Here is an 18,762-nt window from a genome sequence, read left to right as displayed (position 1 = left end):
CCTCCTCCAGGGGATTTTTCCAACCCAGGGGTCGAAACCAGGTCTTCTGCATTGAGAGCAGTTACTTTACTGTCTGAGCCACCAGGGAAACCCAAGAATACTGGAGTCAGTAGCCTATCCTTTCTCCAGGGGATCTTTCCTACCCAGGAAGCAAACTGATATCTCCTGCATTGCAGATGGATTCTCTACCAGCTGAGTTACCACAGCGGGACCCTTCAGTAAAGCCTCCCTCAGTAAGCCTTACGCCATTACAGAGCTCTCTCACATCCTCAGGGCCAGTCGTGCATCTCCGCAGCCCCTCTGTCCCCTGACATCTCAGACTCGGGTGAAAAAGGAAGGAAGATAGCACTAAATCGTGTCCAACTCTTGCAGCCCCGGGAACTGTAGTCAGCCAGGCTCCTCTGTCCATGGAATTCTCCAGGCAAGAATACTGGAGTGGGTTCCCATTTTCCTTCTCCAGGGGATCTCCCCAACCCAGGAATCGAACCCAGGTCTCCGACATTGCAGGCAGATTCTTTACTGACTGAGCTCAGGTGACCTCATGTTTATAAACACTAGCCTTTCCCCTCACCTCACTGGGCGTGCCTATAAATACTCTGGCTCTGAGTTTTGGATGCCCCCTGGGAGGTAATGGAAGAAGGGGCCAGTGAGGAATCAGTCAGCAGCTTCTGGCAATGTGAGCCTCTGGAGGTGGCAGGTTTCTTCTCCCAAAGTTGCCAAGTAGTTGTGGGTCAAGAAACCAGGATTTAAGAGATGTTCCTGCTATCTGCTGTGTCTGAGATGGGCGTAGAAGGTTACATTCACCCCAGGGCCTTGTCCTGGTCTCATTCATTAATTCAGCCCCATCTTCATCCCCCTATCCTCTTGGGTTTGCCAGACAAAGAATTTCCTTCACCTAGAATCCTGATTCCTCTACCAAAAATAAAGGCAAACCATGTCCAGGCTTGGCAGAAGGTGGGGAGGGAGGTGAAAAGAGGTACATCCCAGAGAGTTCCCTGGTGGCCTGGTGGTTAGGATTTCAGACATTCACTGCAGTGGCCCAGGTTCAATCCCTGGTCCAGGAGCTGAGATCCCTCAAACCACAGAGCATAAACGAGAAAGAAGACAGGAAGTCCAAAAAACCAGACTGCTTGTCTGGCAAACACAGAAGATCAAGACAAGTTCCTTTGTCCCCTTCCAATGAGACTGGCACCCCCTAAGCTCTCCAGGATTAGAAATCAGAAGTCACTCTGCTGTTCTCCATTATTGTGAAAAAACAGCAACTCACCTACATATCTCGATGCATCTCCCCCTAGAGGGTCCTGAGCACTGACAGCTGCTGGAACAGAAACTGTTCTATACTGTCTGGACAGCTAGGCCTGCAGGCACATAACACGGGACCAGAGCTGCTGGTGTCAGGATTTTGTCCTTTCTCCATCCTCTGGCTTTGGGGAATTGCTTCTCTCATCCCGAGACCTGGAACCCAAAGAAAGACCCCAAGAGATAGAGTCAAATCTAGTCATTGAACAACAGTCTGGAGCGAAGTAGGTAGTCCTCCGAGATCACACGGCCAGTCAAAGCTGGAATTGGGACCCAGACTCTCTACTCTGGGTATCTCTCCATGCTCACCTGAAATAATCAATAAAGAGATACTCCCTGATGCCAGGGATACTGAATGCAAGACCAAACCCAGTGGGGAGGCACTTGTTCCAGCTTGAATCTTTGATTTCTCTCTGGCTTCAGGGATTCCCTTTTTCATGGGAAGAGCTCTGGCCCAGAGCACTCTTGGCTGAGGCTAGTACTCCTGAGCCTAGAGGAGATATCCAGAAATAGATGGGAGAGTGTCATATTTCTGAGCAGCTGTGTGGGAAAGGTACAAAGGGTGTGGGATTTGATGGTCTAAAAGAGAAAGCAACCCTCCCCCTCCCCTGGTGGCTGTTGCTGCAGACCAACACCAGCTTCCCCACTGCAGAGAAAGTCTAGGTAAGGAGCACACCACCCTCCTCTTGGGCACTGGGCACAGAAAACTGTTTCTGAAATGGGTAATTTGGGGTATTAATGGCAGAGTCATAGCAATCATTAGGAAAAGTATCAGGAAACTTTTTATCTTTGTCTGTTCAGGCGGCTACAACAGAAATACCACAGTGTGTGTAACTTATCAACAACAAACATTTATTTTTAACAGTTTTGGAAGCTGAAAGTTTGAGATCTGGGTCCCATATGGTCATATGAGGGCTCTTTTTTCTGGTTCATAACCAGCACCTCCCCACTGGTTCCTCATGGGGTGGAAGGTGCTAGGGAGCTCTGTGGGATTTCTTTTATAAGAACAAAAATCCCAGTCATGAGGGCTTATGAACTAATGAACCAGTGATCTCCCAAAGTCCCCACTTTCTAATACCATCACATCAGGCAGGCATTAGAGTTTGAGCATATGAGTTTCGGGGAGACACATTCAGACTATTGCATATTTGATGGAGAACTTTGGGATACTTAGGGAGGTTTGAGGCCATTGGGAAATTTGGGACTTTCTAGGGATTAATTTGGAGAAGGCAATAGCACCCCACTCCAGTACTCTTGCCTGGAAAATCCCATGGATGGAGGAGCATGGTAGGCTGCAGTCCATGGGGTCGCTAGGAGTCGGGCATGACTGAGCGACTTCACTTTCACTTTTCACTTCCATGCATTGGAGAAGGAAATGGCAACCCACTCCAGTGTTCTTGCCTGGAGAATCCCAGGGATGGGGGAGCCTGGTGGGCTGCTGTCTATGGGGTCCCACAGAGTCGGACATGACTGAAGCGACTTAGCAGCAGGAGCAGCAGCAGGGATTAATTTGGAGCTACACCCCCAAAAAGGAATGCTCATCACTGGCCTAGATGAGGGGAAACCAACAAGAAAGGCGCCCTGAGAAGGATGAAGGAAGGACAGAAGGGCAGCAGCTGGGAGAGGAAAAGGGGTTGCCAGTGCCTCCACTTCCTGACCTCCCAGGCCCTCCCTGCCACTCTGGCCCCCACACCATTGCCCCCAAACTGGTCACTAAGCCATCAATCCACCTGCTCTGCAGGGGTCTCCATTGTTAGTGACACCCAGAAAGCCTCTCAGACTTTCAGCAAACATGCCAGGAGGCCTCATGTGTGCCTGGCCTTGGGCTGAGCCCTGGGGACACAGAGTGGGTCATACCTGGTCCTGCCCTCAAGGAACTCACAGGCCAGGAGGGGAGGCAGACTCGGAAGGCAGCACAGTATGATTAGCACAGTGACAGAGGAAAGCGCAGGGTGATTCAGGAGGCCAGAGGAGTCGGAGGGCTTCCTGGAGGAGGTGGCCCCTGAGCTAGTCCTTGAAGAGTGGGTAGCAGGAGAAGGGCAGCCCCAGCACGTGGAGGGAAGCAGCAGTGCCTCATCTGGGATTTTGTGCTGTGCCACCTATGTGAAGCAGGTGTGGCGGGGCACGAGGCTGAAGAGGATGGGGAGGGCCAGGTCGCAGAGGGCTTCAAATGCCAGCACAAGGAGGTTGGACTCTGTCCTGAGGGTAGGAGGGAAGTTTTGCTTTGTTCTATTGCCTTCTTTTTTTCTTTCTCATAGTGTTCTCATCCCTTCCCTCATAGTTTTCGTGTCTGTATTTTGAGATATTTCTCAAAGCAGGTTTGGCACAGAGGGTTCTGAAGCAAGTGAGGAACATGACCAGCTCTGCTCCAGACTCATTGTGCTCCCTGCTTCAGGGGAGCGTGGAGTTGCAGGGGCGACAGTGGAGGCAGGGAGACCGGGGAGGAGCCAGGGCCTGACTGGAGCCTTGGTGGGGGAGTTGGCAATGGGGAAATGGAAGGACCATTGAGATGGACCCATACTGTGCACACATTAGTTGGCAACTAATTTACTGTTTGATAAATGACTGAATGAATGAAATCCCAAGTAACCATCTAGGGTGCCTGGATGAATAACAGGTAGTAGATTACATGAGACTCTCCCGGTGCCGAGTTCAGAGGAACCACCCCAAGCTGGATGAAGTCTAAAGAGATATTCATCACAAGGATCCCAGGGTATTTCTTGGTACCCAAAGGCTAGAAGTGAAGTCTCTAAAAACCCAAGGAAGTGCTTTACTTCACCTGTGCCTCGGTGTCTTTGCTCTTCAGCCCTCCCTGTCTCTTTCCCTGGGACCTCTTCTCTCCCTGAATTCAGTATACTTGTGACTCTCAAATGTCTCTTGTCGTTTGTTCTGCTCCCTCTCAGACATCTGCCCCTGGAGAGTCCACATGTGCCAAACTTCCCCCCGGCCCCACAAACCTGATCCTTTACTCAATTTTTTTTTAATTGAACACCTACTAAGTGTTGGGATGAGCTTACAATTCCACTCTGCTTTCCTTTGTATTTTCAACTTAGAGCATGGGAACCTTGTTTCCCTTGAGTGTTTCCGAGAGAGCTTGCCTTCATTTCCGCCATCTCATTGCCTAAACTGTACAGACATAACATCCAGTCAGTTCTACCTAGTAACAGTGGGTGCACTCTCAGTGCCCATGCCTTAGTCTGACCACATGATTCAGTGTCCTCAGTCTGACTTCACTGTTCCCTGTCCTGAAATCTCTTATTGCTGTGCCTCTGCAGGGCAGAGATGCAGGCAGAAACAAGGCAATGTTTTTACTACATGACCATTTTGCTGTGGGCCACAAAATCTCAGGGGGATGCAAGCTTTTATTCTCATGCTCCTGGGTCTTCACGGAGAAGGCAATGGCAATCCACTCCAGTACTCTTGCCTGGAGGATCCCATGGACGGAGGAACCTGGTGGGCTGCAGTCCATGGGGTCTCTGGGAGTCAGACACGACTGAGTGACTTCACTTTCACTTTCCACTTTCATGCATTGGAGAAGGAAATGGCAATCCACTCCAGTGTTCTTACCTGGAGAACCCCAGGGACAGGGGAGCCTGGTGGGCTGCCGTCTGTGGGGTCACATAGAGTCAGACACGACTGAAGCGACTTAGCAGCAAGAGCAGCAGCCTGGGTCTTCAGGTTGACTGTAGATGGGCTAAAGTGAGCTTGGATGGGCAGCTCTGCCTCAGGCTGCCAGTCTTCCTCAGCAGGCTGCCTCTTTGTTGTGGGCTGGACCCAGATGTGCTCCTCTGGGGTCCAGACTGGAGGAACAGTTCTAGGCCATGTTGTGATGGTCTCTGACCCCAAAAGGAGACCTTCTCTTTTGATTTGGGTTCACCCTAAAGCAGACCCAGAGGCAAGCACTTGGGTGAACTAAACTTATTTGTAAGGTGATCTCAGGAATTACAAGTGAAAGAGTGGGAAAGTGAGACAGAGAAGAGAGACAAGTACCCCTGCTAAAAGGGTGTGACTACTGTGGTCAACGATGTCTCTCTGGAAACCCTCTGTGGACTAGGGAATCTGATGTTCCACCCTCATTTGGGAGAGTTGTACCAGGGAACGTTAAATCTCCTGCACTTTGGGGCTGCCCTGAGCAAGTTCCCAGGATGACGGAGAACGGCTTGGACACAGGAAAATATGGAGCACTAGGGGTGGGGAGCTGCCAGATGCTTGAGGATTATTCATTGCTCCTGCGTTTCAACCTGAAGATGAGCTGAGGCAACACTGTGAATTGAGTGTCACTGGCAGTCTCTTTAATACCACACCCCTCTATGAAATCACAGGAAAGATTCTGACTTTCTTGCTTGAGTTATGTGTCCATCTTTGAGTCAATCACAGTGGCCAGGGCATTGAGCACCCGTTTGGGGTCAAGAGTTGCCGATTGAAGAAAATCCCACGGAATCCATGGACTGCATTCTCCACAGAAAGAGGATCTATCACAGATGCTCAGGCGTCTTTGGTAGATTTCAAGAGACCGCAAGAGTTCACGTAGTTTTTAGCCTACTACATACTCTGCCCACGAACATTCTATCCCAGAATTAGGGAGCAGAACCTCATGCTTTACATGCCACTGCGATGCCATTTTTCAATTCTACCTACTTCATATCTCCTCTGGACAGCTCTTCACTTAAACCAACTCCTGATGCAAATGTGTTTCCATCAGGCTCTTTGGCTTCTTGTAACATGCATCACATGTTACGTGAAATTCCTCACTCCAGCTCCATCTCCACCTTAAAAGAGTTTAAAAAGAAGGATATGGGTTTTGTAGTTATTTCTGTTCATAATTTTATCCTCTGCACCTGACACAAGATGCTCAAGAGTTTTCTGTTGATTGAAGAGTAACTAGGTTTTAAGGGAGGGAAGATAAAGAGTTCAGTTTGGGACATGTTGAATTTGTCAGAAGCTGCTGTTAACTCCATTGCCCAGAGATGCTCGCACCTCAGTTTAAACTGTGAATTGGCAGTGACAGGATCTTCGATTGGGAGACTCATAAAATAGCCACAGAACATCCTAGTGTCCTAGGATCATGGAACTTTCAAAATTAAACCCCCACCAAGAGCCAGCGGAGATTAAGGGGGAGGGGTGCTGAAACTGAGTGAGACTGGGGCCGGGTGCACAACCACCCTGAAATTTGTGTAAAATTGATGCGAAGGCACATAGATCCATTTTTGGAGGAGAAGTTTCAGCTTTCATCAGATTTCAAAGATGAAAAACCACTGATTGCATTATGGTTTTTATAAACGAAGAAAAACAGAAATACCTGAGAATCTGCTGGTGTGTGTCTAGAATACCTCTGCAAGGATGACATGAAATGGGAACACTGCTACCTCTGGGGAGAGGAGGTGGGGTTGAGGAATCAGAGAGAGAAGGGCATTTCACTGCACGCCTTGTGGACTATACATTTTGAACAATGTAAACATATTACCTTTCTGAAAATTAAGTTAAAACTTTATAATATTAAAATTAAAGTTATGACATGAGTGGTAGTTGAGAGGTTAGGACTCTGGCCTTTCATGGCCAAGGACCTGGGTTTGATCCAGTTCGGGGAACTAAGATCCCATGATGCGTGGTGCCGCCAAAAAAATAATAATAAAGCTATGATTGATCCTGTTAGGGAGCAGAGATGTAAATTAACAACTAGGTAGTGTTTGTGCCCACCGCTTAAATGGAAATTAAAAGAGATTAATATTGTAAGTGTTGGCAAAGACATGGAGAAATGGGCACTTTTATCCATTCTTGGTGGGAGGGTGAAGAGGGATGTTTTGGATGGCAACTTGGCAGTGGCTGCCTAAAGGAACACTATTCGGGGCTTCCCTGCTGGCTCAGTGGTAAAGAATCTGCCTGCTGAATCAGGAGACACAGGTTCAACCCCTGATCCAGGAAGATCCCACGGAGCAGCCAAGCCTGATTGCCAGAACTATTGATCCTATGTTCTAGAACTCAGGAACTGCAAGCACTGCAGCTGTGTGCCCTGGAGCTGGTGCCCTGCAACAGGAGACGCCGCCGCAGTGGGAAGCCCAAGCACTGGAACAGAGTGGGAAGCCCGAGCACCGGGACAGAGTAGCTCCTTCTCTCAGCAGCTAGAGAGAAGCCCACACAGCGATGAAGACCGAGCAGAGTCAAAAGTAAAGCATAGTCCAAAATACACATATATATGAACTGTATTCAGTTCCTTGAAATACCATAGTTTTTATATCTTTCCTATAAAATTATGCAGACAAGTAGAAAAGGATTTATACACATGGATAAATCACTGTGATCAAATGTGTAACATCAAAACCTAGGAAATAAATTCTGTCTCCACCAATAAGGAAAGGGTTAAATAAATTATGGATTAACTCTACTATGAAATTCCATGTTACCATTATCGTGAACAAGGTAGATGTGAATGTAGGACATAGAAGACTATAGTCAACACTTTCCTGGGAAAATTCTATAGAACATGTATGTGTAAGCATGTTTCCTTTCCTTTCGAAGAGTGGCAGTAAAATACCCAAACCCACACAATATTGTAAAGCAATTATTCTTCAATTAAAAAGAAATAAATTACAATGCTTAAAAAAAAAGTCGATTGAAAAAAAAACACCCCCCAGACTCTTCAATAAATGGTGCTGGGGAAACTGAACAACTACATGTGAAAGAATGAAATTAGAACACTTCCTAACACCATACACAAATACAAACTCAAAATGGATTAAAGACCTAAATGTAAGACCAGAAAGTATAAAACTCTTAGAGGAAAACATAGGCAGAACACTCGAAGACATAAATCAAAGCAAGATCCTCAATGACCCACCTCCCAGAGTAACAGAAATAAAAACAAAAGTAAACAAATGGGACCTGATTCAACTTAAAAGCTTTTGCACCGCAAAGGAAACTAAGCAAGGTGAAAAGACAACTCTCAGAGTGGGAGAAAATAATAGCAAATGAAACAACTGACAGAGGATTAATTTCCAAAATATACAAGCAGCTCATACAACTCAATACCAGAAAAACAAACAACCCAGTCAAAAAGTGGGAAAAGACCTAAACAGACATTTCTCCAAAGAAGATATACAGATGGCTAACAAACACATGAAAAGATGCTCAGCATCGCTCTTTATTAGGGAAATGCAAATCAAAAGCACAATGAGCTATCACTGCACATTGGTCAGAATGGCAAACATCAAAAAGTCTACAAACAATAAATGCTGGCGAGGGTGTGGAGAAAAGGGGATGCTCTTGCACTGTTATTGGGAATGTAAATTGATACAGCCACTTTGGAGGACGGTTGGAGATTCCTTAAAAAACTAGGAAAAAGCCACCATATAACCCAGCAATCCCACTCCTAGGCATATACCCCGAGGAAACCAAAACTGAAAAAGACACATGTACCCCAGTGTTCATTGCAGCACTCTTAATAATAGCTAGAACATGGAATCAACCTAGATGTCCACTGACAGATGAATGGATAAAGAAGTTGTGGTTCATATGCACAATGGAATATTTCTCAGCCATAGAAAGGAACACATTTGAGTCAGTTCTGAAGAGGTGGATGAACCTAGAACCTATTATACAGAGCAAAATAAGTCAGAAAAAGAAAGACAAATATTGTATTCTAATGCATATATACGGAATCTAGAAAAATGGTGCTGAAGAATTTATTTACAGGGCAGCAGTGGGGAAACAGACATAGAGAATAGACTTATAGACCTGGGGAGAGGGGAGCAGAGGGTGAGATGTATAGAAAGAGTAACATGGAAACTTACATTACAGTATGTAAAATAGCCAACGAGAATTTGCTATATGACTCAGGAAACTCAAACAGGGGCTCGGTATTAACCTAGAGGGGTGGGATGGGGAAGGAGATGGGAGGAAGGTTCAAAAGAGGGGGGGATATATGTACACCTATGACTGATTCATGCTGAGGGTAGACAGAAAACAATAAAATTCTGTAAAGCAATTATCCTTCAATAAAGAATAAATTAATTAAAAAAAACATTCCGCAAAAAAGATCCTGCCTGTCACAACTAAGACCTGGTGTAGCCAAATAAATGAATGAATTAATACAATTTATTAATAAATTTTAATAAAATTAATGTTAATAAACTTAATAAAATAAAAATGAGTTAATAAAAATTTCTTTAAGAAAGTAAAAGAAGATAAAACAAAAAACAAAAATAGGCTGTACAGACAACTGTGTACATATATATTTAATATTATATTACTGGTAGTGCATCTAAAAAGGTCTTAAATGGTACCATTAGCATGAGAGCAGTAGGCAGGGGTAAAAATGAGAAGAGGGACATGGAGGAAGAGGAAGCAAAGGGGAACTTGGGCTCTGTGATTCATTCATACACAATAAACACTCATTTCTTGGAAATAAAATGAAATGAAAGCACCAAATTGAAACTGTGTGTTCCACTGTTGACCCAAGCCAGGGGCACCTTCTTGGAGCCACTTCAGGCCCTCAGCAGGCCCACCACCAGGGTGTAGGGAGCTTCCATGGGGAAGCACTACCCTCTGGACTCACCCCTATCCAGCCCCTCTAAACTCACAACCTGGAGGTCCCTAAGTGAAATCATCTTAGTGTCCTGGTCCCTAGTGGCTCAGATGGTAAAGAGTCTGCCTGCATTGTGGGAGATCCGGGTTCAGTCCCTGGGTGGAGAAAATCCCCTGGAGAAGGAAATAGAAGCCCACTCCAGTATTCTTGCTTGGAAAATCCCATGGATGCAGGAGCCTGGCAGGCTACAGTCCGTGGCATCGAAAAGAGTTGGACATGACTGAGCGACTTCACTTTCAATGGTTGCAGGCATGAAGGAGGACCCTCTGGATCCACTAGAAATTTCCACCTCTATGACTCATGACCCCCTGTCTGGTCCATAAGACATTCCTTCTTGGTGTCTCTGAACCACACCACCCTGCTGATTCATCCACCCTGACACAGCCTGCTCACCTGGCCCACAACCCAGTGCCAGTCCCTCACTTCCTCCAGTTCTTCTGCCTCAGGATCCCCGAGCATACCCTCCCCTGGGATTGTGTTGAAGGTGGAAATGGACCAGAGTAGACTCACCTTCGGAGAGAACCCCTCCATCTCTACTCCCACCCCCCAGACCTGGGCAACAGATTGACAGAGCTGACCAAGACGGTGTCTTGACTGCAAAGTGAGGTAGCAGGTGTGCAGCAGGTTCTGGGGGAGGCAGGGCCACGCTGGCCACCAAACAAGCCAGCATCCTCAGTCACTCCATCACTCAAGTGCACAACAGCTTCCGGAACCTGGAGCCCCCATCCATGAGACTCTGGAGTTGTGCCAGGGTTGGTGGGGACCCAGGGGTCCTCAGAAACTGGGTTTCTGGACACTAGAGGGAAGGGGCTCAGGCTCCAGCTTCTGGGAAATCTGGACCCTCCTCCCCAGCTCACATGTTAGTGTACCAGGAACAAGAATCAGAGGGGGCTGGGGACCCGTCCCAGGAGGCAGACCTCAATGCCCAGCAGGGTCTTCCAGGGGACCTGATGCAGGAGGAGGGTCCCTTGTTCTGTTGCTGACTAGAGCAACCTAGACAGCTGAGGGCAGGGGTCACTTCATAGGCACCACTGCTGCTCTTCTTGCCTCAATAAATTCTCTGCTCTGGAGTGCAAATGTCTCCAGTTCAGTTCAGTTTAGTCGCTCAGTCTGTCCGACTCTTTGTGACCCCATGAATGGTAGCACGCCAGGCCTCCCTTTCCATCATCAACTCCCAGAGTCTACCCAAACCCATGTCCATCGAGTTGGTGATGCCATCCAGCCATCTCATCCTCGGTCGTCCCCTTCTCCTCCTGCCCCCAATCCCTCCCAGCATTAGGGTCTTTTCCATGAGTCAACTCTTTGCATGAGGTGGCCAAAGTATTGGAGTTTCAGCTTCAACATCAGTCCTTCCAGGACTGATCTCCTTTAGGATGGACTGGTTGGATCTTCTTGCAGTCCAAGGGACTCTCAAGAGTCTTCTCCAACACCACAGTTCAAAAGCATCAATTCTTCGGCGCTCAGCTTTCTTTATAGTCCAACTCTCACATCCATACATGACTACTGGAAAAACCATGGCCTTGACTAGATGGACTTTTGTTGGCAAAGTAATGTCTCTGCTTTTAAATATGCTATCTAGGTTGGTCATAACTTTCCTTCCAAGGAGTAAGCGTCTTTTAATCTCATGGCTGCAATCACCATCTGCGGTGATTTTGGAGCCCCCCCAAAAAAGTCTGACACTCTTTCCACTGTTTCCCCATCTATTTCCCATGAAGTGATGGGACTAGATGCCATGATCATAGTTTTCTGAATGTTGAGCTTGAAGCCAACTTTTTCACTCTCCTCCTTCACTTTCATCCAGAGTGTGTGTTAATCTCTGTCTCATGATGTTTTGAGATTGTCAACGCCGAAATGAAGCGTGGTGGGAGAGGACACACAGAAATGACTTGCTCTGGGGACCCGATCTCCTGGCCTTAGGATCCTACTTTGAGCTCCTTCAGACTTTTGATGGAACTGAGATGAGGGCTGGGGGGTGGGTGCAGGGGTCCTGGTTTGAAAACAACCTCTCTGACTTCCTTCCTTGGCTCTGCATTTCTTGTCAGACAAACAGCTGAAGAAAACGTCTGTCCCCCTTCCTGCCTTCCGGGCTGTTGTGAAGAATCTCTGTCTATTAAAGCATCTGGGTTTGCAGGCTATGGTGTGTGACAAGGGTCTGCACCTGGATCATGTCTAAAAGTGATCAAGAAGTCATTCATTTTAGTCCCTGAGTCCCATAAAACCAAAGCGGGCAGAGAGTCCAGTCTCAGGAAACAAAGCAGTCATGAAATTTGATGTCATCACACTGCAGCTCTGTTTAATGGAGTGGCCATCACAGCACTACCCTTGCTTGTTCCCAGGGTCCCCACCACAGAGCTTCCTCTACCCTACCATGGGCTCAAATTCCCCAATATCCTGGTTGGAGACATGGCTGCTAGGTCTGGGTCTGAAACCACCTTCTTGCTTCTCCAGGCTCTTTGAAGCCTCCCTTCTTCATCTGGAGGTCACATGTTGCCAGGACTCCTAAGTGGCAGGCACTGAATGTTCAGAGCCCAGCTCCTAAGAGCTGGAACCCCCAAGAGGCCAAGAGCAGGGTCTTCCAGGAGAGCAGAGAGAAGGCCCTCTTGGAGAGTGAGTCTCCCTGCCCTCCAACTGGAGAGAGAAGAAAAGGCAGTGAATGGTCAGCAGGGCCATGGGGGAGTCAAACAGCCAAGGGAGGGACCCGAGGGTGACTCACTTGGCACAGACTCACAGCTCGGCCTCTTCTTCTCTGCAAAAGACACCACAGTGAGACCTCTAGGTAGACAGACCGTCACACCCCAAACTTCCCTTCCCACCAGGCCCTGGTACAACTATTCCCAATTCAATCCATCTTCCCCTTCTCCCAAATATACTTCTGACTTCCATTTCTCCTCCTTCTTCCAGTAAATCTTCCCTTTTTGCCTTTCCATCCCTGCCCCACCCTGGCTCAGTCACTCTGTCCTGCCTCAGCTCTGGGGAATAGCACATGTGGGTCCCATCAACCCACTACGCCCATGGCCTCCTGAGATCTGAAGCTGTACTCCTGCCACTTTCCTCTGCTTATTGCCCTCCTTCACCAGGTTCTTTTGGTCTATTAGACTGTGTACCAGAAGGAAAATTTTGAGAACATTTGGAAAATCATCTAAGAATATTCACACATGCAGAAAACATTTATCTGACTGCCACTGAGCTGGCAGAACCTGAGTCACAGAGAAAGAATATCTCCAACTAGCTTCTGGCCCTCAACGTCCTCATGAATGACGTGGGTCTCTTGAAGGCCCTGGGGACTGAAATCAACTGGGGACCTCCTGGCAGTCCTGCTTCCCTCATGCATGGCTCACCACCCAGATAGGCGCAGTTAAAGTGGCTGCACATCTGATCACTGCTGGAGAGAGTCACCAGGCTTCTGTTTCCATCCTTAGAGAAATTCGTCACCACGAAGACTTCATATGGGGGGATCAGCACCTCACGCTCCTCAGGAAAGACAGACAGGGCCTGGATGGGGGCTCCAGAGCAAGTCCTTAGAGAGAAGAAAGTGGCATTACCAAATCCACGGGCCACTGTCTCATCCAGTGAGCTGGAGGCAAACTGGCCCAAGCGGATAGAGTCCCCCACACTCTTGGGTTCAAAGTGAATCCTGCGCACGCCACGAAACACCATCTGCCCAGGTTCCCTGCTGCAGCCCCCACCACCCCGTAGCAGCTGCAGGGCCCGGGTCAGGTAGAAATGCAGGGCCTTGAAAGGGAAGTGGTTCATGTAGGACTCCCAGGAGCCACCGCCAGTCCGCACAGCCTGGTTCAGCTCCCGGTACAAAGTGTTGGATGAGTTGGTGTAGACCATGATGGCGATTCCGTGCTGGCTTCTGAAGCCAGGAGGCAGAATGAGCCCTGGATGTTTTTGCTCCCAGGCCTTCTGGGCTGTCTTCCAGGACTCCCGCAACCGAGTGTGGTTGGCCATCTCCTTCTCTAACAGAAGCACTGCTTTCTCCTCCATTTCCTCCAAGCAGCCCACATAGGCATCATCGAATGTGTCTGGAGCCAGGCTCAAGTACTGGATGGTAACACCCTGGGCATACGGAGGTAAGGAAGAAAGTGGCCACACAGAAAATTGTATAAGTTCAGGGTACTGGACTAAAGTCCTGGACACAGATTTTTCAGAAACCCAGAATCTCATTTCTATGCTCAAATATCTGGAGTCTGATATTTGGCAAGAGCTCAGGAGTTTCAATAACAGTCAATGAAGTCAGAGAGACATTGGTTCAAATCCTGAATTCACCACCTACTGCCTGTAAGATCTTGGGCAAGTCTCTTAACTTTTCTGGGCTTCAAGTCCTCCACTTATAAACTCAATATACTTTCAACCTCACAGGGTTATTGTCAGGACTGCATATAGATCCTAACTAACTAAAAGGGGTCATCTATCATTAGAGAGGTTCCTGCACTGGGTGGAATGTGGCGCTGGGTGACTTCCAAGCACTATTCTGGCTTTAAGACTGTGTGCAAGTGACATGCGAATATGCACTCAATCTCTAACGACCTGACCCCACGCCCAGCCTCAGACTCCTTCCCTCTCCCACACAGGCATGCAGACACCACACCAGGGCCCTGTCAGCTCGGAGACTCAGTCCTCTCCTGCTCTAGAAGCCTGCATCCTCCACCCTGGGGTGGGAGTGGGGAGGAGGTCAAGCCCTGGTCTGGGAGGTGCTGCCGGAGGGCCGTACACAGGTAACCCTAAGGAGAGTGTGCAGGCTGGGCCCCGGGTGGAAGATGGGAAGTGAGAGGAGGAAGCTGGAGGCTGCCCGAGGGAGGAGGGTATGAAGGTGGGAGGGTCACAGGAGGACCTGTGGGTGGAGGTGGGGTTCTGGGAGATGGAGTGGGAACTTGGGGCTCCCTGGGGGTGTGGAGGTTCCTGAGAGGAAGCAGGTTCAGAGGATGACGTGCTAGAGAAGCGTCCCTGGGAGGGATCTTTGAGGAGTCAGGCCCCGGGTCCCACCCCACCAAGTATTCCCTTTGCTGCAGCAGAAGGCTCTCCCCACTTACCTGCACAGGGTCATAACGGCGGACACCACTGCAGAGGGTGTAGAGGCTGAGGCAGCTGAGGCTTATCAGCAGAGTTGCCTGTATCATTCTTGCTGGATTCTTGGAGGGTGAGATCCAGATGAAGGTGGGAACAGCAATGGTCTTTCTTGGCTTCAGTGGGCTGGGGGACAGAGACTTGGAGCCTTTTTTCTCTGGTGGGAGGGATCCCTTGTCCCGGACTTGGCCCGGCAGTGCACGGACTGGTCCAAGGGCACGTCTAAATGAGTGGACTCAGCTTGGATTATATCACCCCCCACTTCCACCCCAGCACAACCATAGCCTGTATGCCCCGCCTCCTGATTCCTGGGGTTCTCAGAGCCATCTGCCCAGGAATGATAAAGTAGAAGGGCAATAATGGCTCTGCTGGAGTGGGGAGGGGACAGGGTCAGGGACCCACCTGGAGGCAGCAGAGGCCTATTAGAAGGAAGAGCCAATTCTGATTCCACGATGGAACTGTTTCTTTGACTTGCTTTTTGTTGCTTCAGGTTTTATAATCACACATAGAGTCCTGCCTCAGAGAACCCTGCCCCTCTGCCTGACTGGTAAACTAAAATACCTCTGTTCAGCTCACAGGAAGAGAAGCTGAGCCTTCCACCAGTGAATGGCTGCAAAAAAAGGAGAGATTAACACACTTTTTCTACAGGCTGGGCGTTTCCTGCAAGATGTGTTGTAAGACTAACAGCCCTTTTCACTTAACTTCCTCACTGCCTCCCCCTCTCTATTCTGCCATTTGACCTTGTTCTTCACCTCCCCCACCCTGCTCTTTTATAAAAGAACCTGGCATACAGACCCCGATAAGGTAGTTAGATTGAGACATTAGTCTGCCATCTTCTCAATCAACAGACTTTCCAAATAAAGTCATATTCCTTGCCTCAACACCTCATTTCTCAGATTTATTGACCTGTCAGGCGGCAAGCAGAGTGAGCTTGGACTTGATAACAGGTCGAGAGAGGGAAGGAGAACTGAAGCTTCTGGGTGGCAGGGGCTGAAGTCTGCACAAGCGCTGTGCTGTACTGTGAGCCGGGAGTCCGGGAGTCCCGAAGGTCAACAAAGGCCGAGGCTAACTATAGCATCAACGTGGTAACCCGATACCCATACCTCTCTTCCCCAACAACAGACAGCAGATGGGGGGAACCGAGCTGAGAGCTGTAACTTCCCTTTCCAGGGACTGCGAGGTCTATCTCCAGGATACTTTTCTTCCTGCAAACCAGAGCTAGAGGAGGAGAATTGTGGGATGTGGTCTCTCCCTTGGGTGGGCCCTTTCGGCCATGGTTGGGACTCCAAGGCACTAGGCCAAGGGAACCAAGAGGGTTCTGCCTGCTGAGAGGCCGCCGCTCATGCACTTGTTGTTCTTGAGTCACTAAGTCGTGTCCGACTCTTTGCGACCCCATGGACTGCAGCAGGCCAGGCCTCCCAGTCCCTCACTATCTCCCAGGGTTTGCCTAAGTTCATGTTCATTGAATCGGTGATACCATCCAATCATCTCATCCTCTGTTGCCCTCTTTTCCTTCTGCCTTCAATCTTCCCCAGGATCAGGGTCTTTTCCAATGAGTTGGCTGTTCACATCAGGTGGCCAAAGTATTGGAGCTTCAGCATCAGTCTTTCCAATGAGTATTCAGGGTTGATTTCCTTTTGGATTGACTAGTTTGATCTCCTTGCTGTCCAAGGGACTCTGAAGAGTCTTCCCCAACACCACAGTTCAAAAGCATCAATTCTTTGGCCATCTGCCTTCTTTATGGTCCAACTCTCCCATACATAACTACTGGAAAGACCATAGCTTTAACTATACAGACTTTTGTCAGCAAAGTGATGTCTTTGCTTCTTAATACACTGTCTAGGTTTCTCATGGGCCTTCCTGGTGGCTCAGAAAGTAAAGAATCTGCCCCCAGTGCGGAAGAACTTGGGTTGGGTAGATCCCCCAGAGAAAGGAATGGCAACCTACCTCAGTATTCTTACCTGGAAAATTCCATGCACAGAGGAGCCTGGTGAGCTACAGTCTGTGGAGTCACAAACAGTTGGACATGACCGAGAGACTCACACACACACACACACACACACACACACACACACTAGGTTTGTCATAGCTTTCCATCCAAGAATCACTTGTCTTCTAATTTCATGCCTGCAGTCATCATCTGCGGTGATTTTAGACCCAAGAAGAGAAAATCTGTTGCTGCTTCCACCTTTTCCCCTTCTATTTGCCATGAAGTGATGGGACTGGATGCCATGATATTAGTTTTTTTTAATATTGAGTTTTAAAGGTGACCTTTTCACTCTCCTCTTTCACCCTCATCAAGAGGCTCTTTAGTTCCTCTTCATTTTCTGCCATTAACATGATATCATCTGCATATCTGAGGTTGTTGATATTTCTCCTGGTAATCTTGATTCCAGCTTGTAAATCATCCAACCCAGCACTTCATATGATGTACTCTGCATAGACGTTAAATAAACAGGGTGACAATATACAGCCTTGTTGTATTCCTTTCTCAGTTTTGAACCAGTCAGTTGTTTCATATAGTTTATTCCACTTATTTATTCGTATACAATTTGCATATGGCCAACAGTTGGGTGACATGTTGTCCAACATCTGAATGGCCCCTACCTGCCTCCTTTCTGTTTATACCCCTTCCCTCCAGTAAGCTTTACTCAGATGCAGAGCTCTCTCTCACATCCTCAGGGGCCAGCCTTGCCCCTCCCCCGACCATCTGTCCCCTGACCTCTCAGACTCAGGCAACCCCACGTTTATAAACATTAGCCTTTCCCTTCACCTCCTTGGGCTTGCCTATAAATACACTAGCTCTGAGTTTTGGATACCTCCCAGGAGGTAATGAGAGAAGGGGCCAGCTGAGGAATTGGCCAGCAGCTCTGGGAGGAGCTTTCTGGTAGTGTGAGCCTCTGCGGATGGCAGGATTCCTCCTTCAGAGTGGCCAAGGACTTGTGGGTGCAGAAACTAGCATTTAATAGATGTACTTGCTACTTGCTGTGTCTGAGGTGTGCAGAGAAGGTTAGATTCACCCCATGGCCTTGTCCTGGTCTGGTTCATTAATTCAGACCCATCTTCGTTCCCCTATCCCCTCAGGTTTGCCAGACAAAGAATTTCCTTCACCTAGAATCCTGCGTCCTGTAGACCAAAAACGAAGACAAGCTCTGTCCAGGGTTGAGAGAGGGAAATGAGAAGGGGGGCATCCCAAGGGAGTTCCCTGGTGGCCTAGGGGTTTAGGCATTCACTGTGGTGGCCCAGGTTTAATGCCTGGTCAGGGAGCTGAGATCCCACAAATCACAGAGCATAAACAAAAAGAAAGAGAGGCAGTCCAAAAAACCAGACTGCTTGTCAAAAACCACAGAAGATCAAGACAAGTTTTTTTGTTCCCTTCCAGTGAGACTGGCCCCCCTTAGCTCTCCAAGATTAGAAATCAGGAGTCACTCTTCTGTTCTCCATTACTTTGAAAACTGCATCTCACCTACATATCCTGATGCCTCTCCCCCAGAGGGTCCTGAGTGCTGAAAGCTGCTGGAACAGAAGATACTATACCATACTGTCTGGACAAATAGGCCTGCCGGGACACAACACGGGGCCAGACCTGTTGGTATCAAGGCTTTCTCCTCTCTCCATCCTCTGGCTTTGGGGAATTGCTTCACTTATCCTGAGACCTGGCACCCCAAGAAAGACCCCAAGAGATGGAGTCAAATCTAGTCATTGAACAGTGGTCTGGAGAGAAGTGGAAAGTCCTCCGGATCACATGGCAGGTCAACGCTGGAGTTGGGACCCAGACTCTCTACTCTGGGTATCTCTCCTTGCTCCTCAGG

The 18,762-nt window shown here is 48.4% G+C and overlaps 1 protein-coding gene across 4 annotated transcripts; it reads right to left on the bottom strand.

Annotated features, from left to right (window-relative positions):
* Positions 1-12,146: 12,146 nt before the first annotated feature.
* Positions 12,147-16,074, bottom strand: LOC138420584 (ecto-ADP-ribosyltransferase 5). 4 transcript variants are annotated; one of them, XM_069553896.1, is made up of 6 exons: positions 15,857-16,074; positions 15,353-15,560; positions 14,917-15,172; positions 13,219-13,942; positions 12,594-12,626; positions 12,147-12,508 (listed from the first exon to the last, which is right to left on the bottom strand). In XM_069553896.1, the coding sequence occupies exons 3-6, from the start codon at positions 15,001-15,003 to the stop codon at positions 12,402-12,404; spliced, it is 951 nt and encodes a 316-aa protein (XP_069409997.1). In that variant the 5' UTR covers positions 15,004-15,172; positions 15,353-15,560; positions 15,857-16,074; the 3' UTR covers positions 12,147-12,401. The 4 variants fall into 4 exon arrangements, with proteins under 4 accessions (XP_069409997.1, XP_069409994.1, XP_069409993.1 ...); XM_069553893.1 differs by having other exon boundaries at positions 14,917-15,076; XM_069553892.1 differs by lacking the exon at positions 15,857-16,074 and having other exon boundaries at positions 14,917-15,076; positions 15,353-15,614.
* Between the last annotated feature and the right edge of the window lie 2,688 nt (positions 16,075-18,762).

The sequence above is a fragment of the Ovis canadensis genome, chromosome 15 (assembly GCF_042477335.2).
Source record: "Ovis canadensis isolate MfBH-ARS-UI-01 breed Bighorn chromosome 15, ARS-UI_OviCan_v2, whole genome shotgun sequence".
NCBI classification, from domain to species: Eukaryota; Metazoa; Chordata; class Mammalia; order Artiodactyla; family Bovidae; genus Ovis; species Ovis canadensis.
Note: the sequence above shows the minus strand (reverse complement) of the source record. Positions and strands in the feature narration are given on the sequence as shown.